This window comes from Podarcis cretensis (genome assembly GCF_951804945.1).
Source record: "Podarcis cretensis genome assembly, chromosome: 6".
In the NCBI taxonomy this organism is placed as follows: Eukaryota; Metazoa; Chordata; class Lepidosauria; order Squamata; family Lacertidae; genus Podarcis; species Podarcis cretensis.
This window is the reverse complement of record NC_137175.1, coordinates 67,482,436-67,493,559: the sequence shown is the minus strand read 5'-3', so window position 1 is coordinate 67,493,559 and position 11,124 is coordinate 67,482,436. Positions and strand designations below refer to the sequence as shown.

General features: G+C 37.9%; 1 protein-coding gene across 4 annotated transcripts in view; it reads right to left on the bottom strand.

Moving 5' to 3' along the window:
* Positions 1–1,271: 1,271 nt before the first annotated feature.
* MSH4 (mutS homolog 4) overlaps positions 1,272–11,124 on the bottom strand; it is a 33,342-nt gene continuing 23,489 nt past the window's right edge. For 3 of the 4 annotated variants that reach the window (XM_079982308.1, XM_079982310.1, XM_079982309.1), the window contains 8 exons: positions 9,297–9,400; positions 8,318–8,442; positions 7,148–7,348; positions 6,371–6,489; positions 5,178–5,306; positions 4,882–5,056; positions 3,706–3,794; positions 1,272–2,875 (listed from right to left, as the gene is read on the bottom strand). In XM_079982308.1, the coding sequence (XP_079838434.1) occupies positions 2,684–2,875; positions 3,706–3,794; positions 4,882–5,056; positions 5,178–5,306; positions 6,371–6,489; positions 7,148–7,348; positions 8,318–8,442; positions 9,297–9,400 (1,134 nt within the window). In that variant the 3' untranslated portion in view covers positions 1,272–2,683. The remainder of the gene's footprint in view (positions 2,876–3,705; positions 3,795–4,881; positions 5,057–5,177; positions 5,307–6,370; positions 6,490–7,147; positions 7,349–8,317; positions 8,443–9,296; positions 9,401–11,124) is intronic. The other variant, XM_079982311.1, reaches the window with a different exon arrangement.

Sequence of the window (11,124 nt, the reverse complement as noted above, 5' to 3'; positions counted from 1 at the left end):
GGTAAATATTACATTTAATTGCTTTCCTCATGTTTATAGAAGTGAAGAGAATACTCATCTAATCAATGTGTTCAAAAGAATGTAGTCAAATCCATCTGTTAGAATCTCTCTGTCCTCAATATCAAAATTAAACTAGTAATAACAAGTAATAAATATTTGCATACATAATAACTAAAATGGATGCATTGCTTAAATATTTTACTGTGATTGAAAAAAGGTTGGGTAATCCTATTTAGATTTATTGACATACTGTGCAATCAAACTCCAGATCCACCAGGCTGGAGGGGTTTATGTAGTATAGCACAATGGCTCTTCTGGTATAAAAGGTTAAGTCCCCAGACGGTTAAGTCCACTGAAATAAAACCATGGGGTGCAGCACTCATCTTGCTTCAGGCCAAGAGAGTGGGCGTTTGTCGACAGACAGCTTTCAAGGTCATGTGGCGAGCATGACTACATCACTTCTGGTACAACAGAACACCGTGACGGAAGCTAGAGTGCACGGAAACGCCGTTTACCTTCCCGCCGCAGCAGTACCTATTTATCTACTTGCACTGGTGTGCTTTTGATCTGCTGGGTTGGGAGAAGCTGGGACACAACAATGGGAGCTCACCCCGTTACGTGGATTTAAACCGCCGACCTTCCAATCGGCAAACCCAAGAGGCCCAGTGGTTTAGACCACAACACTCCCCATGTCCCCCTCCTGATATAGTACCCCCACCAGAATACATATGCCCACCCAAAGAAGACCACGTGCCCACTTACAGGCAGCACTCATCTGCCTGGTGTAACAACCCCCACCCAAAAGGGGTGTGATGGGTTATTCCAGGACAATGAGAGATTTGACAAACCAGGAATTTTAGTTCTCTCTGGTGGTATTCAAAGAAAGAACAGAAAATATTACAGGACTCCCTTGCCTAAGAGGACATTAGCGAAAGCTGTTGCCTGGCAACCACCACCCAGGGAAGATTTACCCCCTCAAATTGAGTGAGATCTAGCTGCTTAGCCTCATGCTCTGGCTTCAGAGAACATAAGTCAGAATGTTGCCTGGTAGGCAGAGGCTGACAGGCAATACTAGGGAAGGGCAGAAAATGAAAGTTGAAAAATTCTGACACCACAGCGGTATCATGTTATTTCTGTTCTTGATGCCAGAGTTGAATGTGATTTATATTGTGGGAATCTTTTGCAAATTGCTTTGAGAGCCTCTCAGGGCCATCTAATATGATAGAAGTTTTCAAAACAAAACAAAACAAATAAACATTTAATGCAATATGTATGTTTTGGGAAATTTATGTTGAATGTACTGTACAAACACCAGAAATTAGAAATAAGCAGAAGATATGAAGAATGTGTAAAAACTGACATGAACAAACAGAATATTATATATCACTCAAGTCTTCACTTAGTGATCATGTATATTGACTGGCAATGAATGTAGTTCCTCAGATAAATTTACATCTTCCAAATTCACTTGGGAACTAAGCATACTGACAAACCACTGTATGAAATATCCAGTTTATACTGTCAATTTGAGCTCATTTTCCATGCCTTCATGTAAATGCACACCATATCTATACGTAGTCTCCATTCAACACACATCAGTCTCAACACCAGTGCTTTTTTACTGGCAGTACGCAACAGTATGAAGTACTACCACCATTGGGGGGGGGAGAGGGGGGCTCTCTGACCCTGTCAACACACCATGTCGCTTTCCCTAAGCCTGGGAAGCGTTTGGCCTGCTTAGGGAAGGAGGTGCAATGCTCTGACACGATACTGAAGCCTTGCTGCCAAAGCTGGGCAGGGGAAGTCTCTTCACCTGGGAGGCAGTGCCCCAGTAGGTGGGTGGGCAGGCGAGGGATCATTAAGCAGCTCACCACCCAGCCTTGGCTTCAGGACACACCCCTCCCTCATGTGCTGGGCCCTCTCCCTGCTTCCTGGTGAGTACAGGCACTTTTTTCTAGGAAAAAAAAACCACTGCTCAACATATATCCTCAAATTCCTTTAAAGTGGATGGTTTTTAAAAGGAACTCTACACTGTTAGGCAACATTAGGTACAATGAAGTGCAGGAGAAAACAGAACAGATTACTCTTTACTGCTGAAATGGGATTATATATGCATAAGAGCTGTTCTATGCAGAATGATGGAGCTCTTAGTATGGTCAAATACTAGATCATTAAAGAAAGTGCTAAATTCTTTTTTTTTTTACTAGTAACATGATGTAGAATGTCAGGGAAGCCATCAATATTACAATAAATACTTGCAGTTGCTATAACAGTGTTGTCCACTGCACAAGAAAACACCATAAAGAAGCAGAAACAACCCAGGAGTCAGCTTATCAAACCAACACATCTAGAGATTCCAACAATAAAACTTATATGAAGGGATATCATAGATATGGCAAATGAAATAATATAGAATAAAAAACAATTTAATCATATTTTTAAAGCTTTTATAAACAACTTATTTTAAATATATTTCTGTGGAAATTAATGTTTTGAAATGAAGAATAATAATTTAAAAGTTCTAGAATTATACTGTTTCTGTTCATGTATCTGGTTTTGCTGCTGCAAAATTGGTGCATGCAAACCAGAAAGACAGAATGCTCCAGAACTATCATGCCTTTTTTTTAAAAAAATGTATATTTTCAGGCTCTACCTATATTAGTGCTTCAGACTATAGTATAAATTATTGCTGGTCTTCAGTAGGTACTTGTTCAGCAGCAAGGCAATCAGTCTCATACTTTTTCTTCAGACCTTTTAGGTATATTCGCAAACTGTCTGGATCCAGTCGAGAGTTACGGGCAGTTTGAACTAACATATTTGCTAAGTGATATATAGCCTTCTTCTTTAATGTCTCAGGAGTACTTCTTTGTTGCTTCTGTTATTTAAAAGGACATGAACAAATTAAAACCAGACTTTTAGCATTTTATTTACTATTGATTAGTTACTTAGTTGCCTAATGCCAACAATCTACTGGGGACTAACAACAGATTTTAAACTTACAAAAGTTTCAGCTATAAACAATTAACATTATACATTTAATTAACATAAATGTTTCAAAAGCACATCAACCGCCAAAAAGAAAAGCAAAACTCAGAATGTCACCATTGAATAAGCCATGACAACCAACTCAACATATAGGGAATAAGATAGATGCCAAAAGTGTTGGTGCCCAACAATCCTTGCTGGGGAAAACTATGCACAGATGGGGGACTACAACCAAATTGTTCAAGTCAGGAGAGGCATTCTGATAGGTATTGTGATCCCAAGCTGCATAATACTGTAAATTAAAACCAACACTTTGAATTGGGCTTGCAAATGTATTGGAAGCCAATGTTGAGGCTGCACTATCGGTGGTGAAGTTGGACCAATTGCACCAGCAAGGGGGCCTAGACTTGGAACTTTCATTTATTAAAAACATGAACAAAAAACAATTGGCCTCCAATTAAGAAAGTTAAAATGTGAAACATGCAGACAGATGAGCCAATTTGAGCTGATAATTTGAGTTATACGTGGTGGTTTTTGTTTTAATTTTTTTTTAATCATTGTTTTTTCCTATGGTATGCTGCATTAACTGCCACTATGTTGCCTGTATATACAATGCAAAATAAATAAACTACAGAATTTACTTCCAAGCAAAATTGTTTAAAATCAGCACTTAACAAAAAGAGCTAACACCAGAGAATGTTTTGAGATAATACTACATACCAACATTTGTCTAGAAATCAGAGTTATGATCTCCTTGGCATCCTGTATTATTGATGGTGGAAGAGAAGAAACCTCTGCAGCTTTAAGTCCTAAATATAAAACATATGAAGCTGTTTTTAATTGTCAGAGGTGGAGAATGTTACATTTAATCAAAAAGTCTATCAGGACCAATGATGATGTAATGCTCCTGGTCTTTTAACCAAAGCTAAAAAATTAGGAGCAGAGCAGGCCACAAGATGACACGTAACCTCCACCTATCCTCCCCTCCAAAATCCCATCTCCTTTCCCACGTGAGCTTAAACCATGGATTAGTGTTACATCTGCATCAATGCTAACAAGAATTTTCTTCTTAAACAAGATTTGAAGCAGCTTTGCAGATCCTAATAAAGAGGGTTTTTATCAGTTATCATAGTTAGCGTTTAACTACAGTTGGGAGTTGTACAAATATAATGCTAAGCCATGGAAATGTAGGGTAGAATTCACTCCAAACATGAGATGAGGGAGCACATGCTCACATGACTTAACTACAGCCAAGAGGTCAGCAGCATTACATCTGCAGTAGCTTCTAAATTTTTTTAAAAAATAAAAAACCTTTTAATGTCAATCTTGAAAATGCTTCTTATTAGTACTGTATCTGACTGGGTAATTTGCTTAGCAGAAAGTTAACTCAGAATCAGAATAGCTGTGCATGTTCAACTGTCATGTTGAATCAACTGTCATATTGATTATCAAAAGGCTCAACAAGGTTTCTTCAATTTATATAATATTCCCCCATAACAGACTAAATAATTAATAAATAATGAGAATGAGAAGAGGAACACCAATACCGCCATTTCTTTCTTCACGATATTATATCAAATAGTACTGAAAATACAGTGGAGTAATACAAGAGACTGAAAAGAAGTGGAACATTTTGCAGAGTGGAGAGGCTAATGACAGCAGCAGTAATAACATGTAGGTAATAAAAATCTTAGTAAGCTTCTGAGTGAAATAGATGCACAAACCATATAGTTCTAAATACAGAAAGTAGTGGCTGAATGAATCCCTCTGCACATGCAGACAACATCTTTCATGTGTTTAATGGAACAGGTATCTAGGTACTCTTGTTTTATCTCTTCATATTAATGTTCTATATGTTTATTTCTGTAAATTATAATAATCCATATAGCATATTACCATAGTTTTTTTCCTCCGTGTGTCCTTTAGAAAGAATATAAGTATAAGCAATTTTCTCCCTACTTCCATAACTACTTCTCACGTGTTGCACTTCAAAGTAATTGTTTTCCACATTGGGATATAAGGCATCAATTTGACATAATTCCAAAAAATGAGTGGCAAAGAGTGTAAATGCCTAAAGTATGAAACAAGAAATTAAATAGATTATTGGAAAAGAGAAATCTTAATGACTATTACTATCTTTTATAATAGTTAGGGAAATTTCATGCACTTATTGATTAAAATATTAATAATACCTTCAAATTAAGAAGATATTCACAGACTGCGTAACATATGCCGATGCCTTCTTCAGCACTGGTACCTCTGCCAAGCTCATCAATTATGATAAGTGATCTGTCATTAGCATTTTGTATGATATATGCTATCTAGAGAGAAAGACATCAAATTTCATTACTAGCAGTAGCATGTGAGGATAAAATCTGTTAATAAGAATTCTCATTTCCTGCCCAAAACAAGAGTCAGGAAATTTACTTTAGGAATGTTTTACCAGCTGCCACATAAAAACAGAACATCCATCAACACAAACAGCTCAATCTAAGAGTTCTGAATGCACATTTGATGCACACAGAAGGCTACACATCCCTTTTCAAACTTCTTTGCTGGTAGCAGCTCCATTAGGGATGCTGTCAGTCAGCAAAAAGAGGTGCTAATAACAACTGAATGCCTCTGATTGATTACTTGTACATAAGTGTGGGCTGAGCAGGACCGATATCTGAGCCCCCACTGCTACCACCTTTGTTGTCTTCCAAAGGGCCCCCAAACCAGAGGCGGGAGCCTCCAGCTCTTTGATAGAGGCCACAGATAGGTTTGGGGGCTTATGGGAGACAGGAAGGAAGAAAGCAGCAGCAATATTTTCATCTAATTGTTATTTCAGTGTGAGAGATAAAGTAACACAAGTCAATGTAAAAGGCAATATATGGTTTGGTACAATATTCAGCATAGAAGCTGAACCACTACAGAAAGAGATCCACTTTCTGAATGGGCGTTCCCTCTCTCCTCTTCCAGTCCCCTCAGAAATGGCAGGGGATGTGGTTCAATTGCTCACAGCTGGAGTGGGGAACTGGAAAATGGAATATCCCCTTGTATGAGTAGAAGTCCCTTTGATTCTCCTCCAGGATTCTGATGGATCCTAGCCATTATTATTTTGCAACAAGAATGCACAGTCTGCAGAATTTTAATGGTAGCTTACAAGGTGGCATGTGTATGTTGGTGGAGGTGTTTGCATGGGAAAGGGACTGGTGTGCTGAAGAAGAAGAAAATGAAAACATTGGGTATGTGCAGCCTATTAGTCTAATCTTTGCCCTGTAAGGAGAAAAACAGAAGCAGAGGTCCTTGAATATTTATCTGTAAGCAAAATGTACAAACCTGTGGGCCAATTAAATATTAATCAAGGCCACTGATAAAAGAAACACTAAGCTCATCTGAATACCTCTTTCATCTCCTTCATGAAAGTTGATGAATTTGTTTCTATATCATCATCCATACCTATTCTAGTAAATATTTGCTCAGCAATCCTAAATGAAGAATATTCTGCTGGGACAAAAGATCCTGCAAATTAAAGAGGACAAATTAATGTGAAGAGAAGTTGGCAGTAATGTTGCAGTTTAATGCTAGCCATGTGAAATTCTTAAAATAGTAGGAAATGATAAGGTTCTCTCTTCTAAATAATATCTTTGTAAGGCTCTGTTGACAGGTGACTCCTGACTTCAGCCTTCTCTGGTCAGAAATTGTCTTGTGTGGTGATGACAGTATGGGCCTCACTCTTATCAATAGATACTCAGACAAACAGGGAGAAGGGGTGCAGTCATATAATGGGAAACTGCACAGCCTGGGGAATGAAAGATAAACAAAAGAGAAGAAATAAGTATTCTGGGCTGGGGAAAGGAAGAGAAGTCAGGCAGAGACTGTGAGTGATGGAACAGATTTGTAGAGGGGTGGGGATGGCGAGACTGTATCAGAATTGATTAAACAAGATAACTAAACAATGTTATTTGAAACTTAAGTTCCTGATTATGAGAAATTGCTGAGACCTCCTGCAAGGATAGGAACCTCACCAGGTCTCCTCTCAAACTAAGACAGACTTGGGACTCGGAAGGAATCAAGGCTGTTAAAAGTTGCTGAACTTAAAGGGAAAGGAAAGTGTAACACAGTGGTTTACTAAAATCACTGGATAAGAGAAACAAGGAAAGTTCAAATAACTGCTTACCAATTTGTGCCATAATCTGAGAAAGGGCTATCTGTTTTAGGTAAGTTGACTTTCCACTCATATTTGGTCCTGTAATTATGATAAAATTACTTCCCTCTGTGATGTAAGTATTGTTGGCAACAGGTTTCTCAAAAGATATTTTTTCAAGAACAGGGTGCCATCCTTCCTTTATTGCTAATGTGTCAGTAAACTCAGGACGTACTAAGAAAAAATAGATAATATTTAAATGTTTTGCTGTTAATAACAAGTATATCGCAATCCTACTTTGGTTAAGTCTTGTTCTTGTTACATGTTAGTTTATGAGAAATCTAGTAATCAATAAATTCCGAACGAAATAGGCAAATAAATTGAGTAAAATTGTAATCCTCATGTCTTAACAATATAATTCTACATACATTTACTCAGAAGTCCCAGTAATTTAAATGGGGCTTACTGCTAGGTAATTGGGTAAGACTGCAGTCCAAGGAGGCAGCTGTCAGCAAAGTGTCACCAATGGGTAAACAAACATGGTTGGTGGCCACTGTGGATAGGAGCCAACCTTAGCTCCCATTCAAAAGTGGTGGCACCACCCACCTAGCACTGAAACAGCCCAGTGCCTGACAGAGTTGTGAGTGGTGAGTTGACTATTGTGCTGGGTCTGAGAATAGTTCCACTGATAGGAATAATATAAAGAAGTAACTTTTTGAAAACTTGAACTTTAATGCAACAAAGTTCAGGGGAGTGTTTCCTTAAATAATATTTGATTTTTGCTATATTTTGCTTGTCCTGTATACGAGTACTCACTATTTGCTTCTATTTAAAAGACGCATACGAAACAATTGAAGGACATGTGAAGCAACAAGTCTTATGAAAAAGCAACAAAAACTAAGTGAAGCTTCAGTTTGATAGCCAATCATATTTTCAAAGATGCTCGACAGAATAAAAAAGAATATTACACCCAGATCTTAACTTCTGAGTCAAAGAATCTGTCTAAACAAACTATATTACATATGGTTTGGTGATGCCATGATGCTATAGTAGTGGGAAGTATTTGCATGTTGATGCGGGCAATCTTTGAATCTGCCAATTACATTATGTCAGCACTATTATTTGACTAATTCGCAGTTTGGGGACAGGGGAGGTAAACCGCAAGTTTTAGTAAAAGCTTTTCTAAATAACAAAGCTACTCACCATAGTCAGAAAGCGTACAGGCGTGGGCAAATGACTGCAACATATCCAGCATAGACACTGCATCAGAGAGTTTGTACAAGCAATGGATGTGTTCATAAATTTCACTCAGTAATTTACACACTATCCTGAAAGCACATAATAGCACAGTTTATTTTATTCCTCAAAGCAATAGACAAAATATTTAATAAAAATGTTGAGCTTTTAGTCTAAAATAGCAACTGTATTCCAATACAACTAAGAATAAATCAAATACAACTAAATGTATAATTGTCTACTTATATGGAAGTGGACAACTGCCAAGCAAGTTCAGCAGTCACAGTTTTCTTCAAAAGAGTGAACATCTCAAAAATACAGGGTTCATTTTTTAAAAAATGAAAGGGAAATTCAGGAGCTTCAAATTTCTCCATAATGCTTGGGGGTTAATCAAAACCACAATAACCGAAGGTCATCTAGAATGTATATTGCAGATCAGGACAAGTTTCACCAAGGCCAAGAGGATGCCAGTGTGTTTAATGACCCAAATAAATAAAGCTATTAGAAGCTAGAAGGCTTCTTTCAATAAGTGTAAGTCTTGCCCAAATAAGGAGAACAAAAAGGAACACCAAGTCTGGTGAAGTAAGTGGAAGCAGACAATAAGGGATGCAAAAAAATAAAATAAAAAATCAAGGAAATCACTGAAGACGTTAAGACCGACAATAAAATATTATTTTATTAGAAGCAACGAACTGTCCAGGGAGATGGTTAGCCCTTTGTATGACCGGAGTGTCAAAGGAGGAAAACATGGAAGACAGTAAGGAATTGCACAACTTGCTTTAAGAAAGTTGCAAGCTTGAATCTAAGACCTGAAACTGGGTGAAAATTCCAAGTTTGAGTGAAAATTCCTAGTTTAAAATCACTACCCACAAAAAGAGATTTAAAAGCTCATATCCAAATGTTAATTGGGCACAATATCAAATAAAAATGTTTGAAGTATTCTTACAAGTATGTCATGTGATAAATTTCTCTCAAAGACTCTTGGCATCTTTCATTCATTTTCATTAAGTCTTGTGAAGTAAAGCTATACACATTTTTCATTTTAGTAATCTGTAGGGAAATTTCAAAAAGAGATGCTAGATAAGCATAAATAACTACTCCCAGAAAACAAAGCAAGAGCAATTTGAAAAACATGAGAGTAAACTGCCTTCATTATTTTTTAAAAAAGAGAAAAGCAATAGTAATAAACCAGAAACATAAATTGAAAATAATTAGTGTGCAATTATTTTATCACTGGATAATGTACACTACCCCATAAATGTTTATTAAAATAGCAAGTGCTTTTGTATGTGTTTAAATTGAGGTAGCACAAGCTAACCCACTGTAAGATTATAAACATTTCTAGGCTTTAAAATGAAGAAATTTGTGTTCAGATTATAAACACCCTCTTTGGTCATAAGCATTTACATGACAGACTACTGAAGAGAAAATGAATGCAGCATACAGAGAAGAATCTTCACCAAATGTTGTTGGGGTTGGAATTCTGTGCCACCACAGATTTCTGTAAATATAGCTTCTTGTCCAAAGATATATTTCTTTATTGACTTGTGTAGGGGATGCAGGATGGAAAAAAGATGGCGGGGGGGGGGGGGGGGAGCAAGTGGCATCATTCCAGCAAGGAAGGGCCACTGGCAGGGATGGGCTTCTATACCCACAGATTTTAAGGGATGCAATAGAGATCTCTCCATTGACTTGGAGATGGTGGGGAAATAGAATAAATACTATAAATCTCCAGGATTTCGATTAACTTGACGTGAAAAACAAATTCCAATCCCTCCTGCAAATCACTGCACTTAGGAGTACCCTGAGAAAATACTTGTGATTAAAATCTAGACCTATTTTCCCAAGCTTAGTTTCTTGGGGGAAGGGAGAAACGGCTGAGCATTTTTTGGACATGAGACCACAGAGTCACTTGGATATTTGGGGAGTCCTTGAGCCACTCAAGATGCCTTGTTTTTAATGGAACAATTCAATTCAGAAATGTAAGACTCTTCCTAGAATTACCTCAATACAAACCCCTAGAATATATACAAGAAAATCCTTATTTTCATTTCTGTAACGTTGCAAGTTAGGGTAGTTAATGAATATTTACAGATATTATAGAAAGAATATTATTTATAACATCCTAGATCCAGACTGCATTAGCTGAAATCAGCATGACTTCACTTAATCGTATTAATTACATTTTCACACTGATTTCACTGGGTTCTCAATACCACAAAGAGTGCAGCCTTGTCTTCTTAATATTGATGGCTGGAGGGAAGGGGTTAGGATAGAGCATAGGTGCCTCTCGAACCAGCTATCCCACCAGTGGTTCACTTGCTTCTTCTAATAAGTGTGATGCCCCAAAACAGCATCAGAAGGTTGGTGGTTCGAGGCCCTGCGACAGGGTGAGCTCCGGTTGTTCAGTCCCAGCTCCTGCCAACCTAGCAGTTTGAAAGCACGCAGTGCAAGTGGATAAATAGGTACCGCTCCGGCGGGAAGGCGGTGTTTCCATGCACTGCTCTGGCTTCGCCAGAAGTGGCTTAGTCATGCTGGCCACATGACCTGGAAAAACTGTGTGCGGAAGCAGACAAACGCTGGCTCCCTCAGCCTGTAAAGCGAGATGAGTGCTGCAACCTCAGAGTCATTTGCGACTGGGGTACCTTTACCTTTACGAGTCCCAGTTTAAAGCTTAAATATTAAGACACTTTAATCTTACCACCTTGCTGAGAGTGAAAATGAGAACAGGGAGTGTGACAACCTAGTATTTCTAGTGCTAAAAATAGCAACAA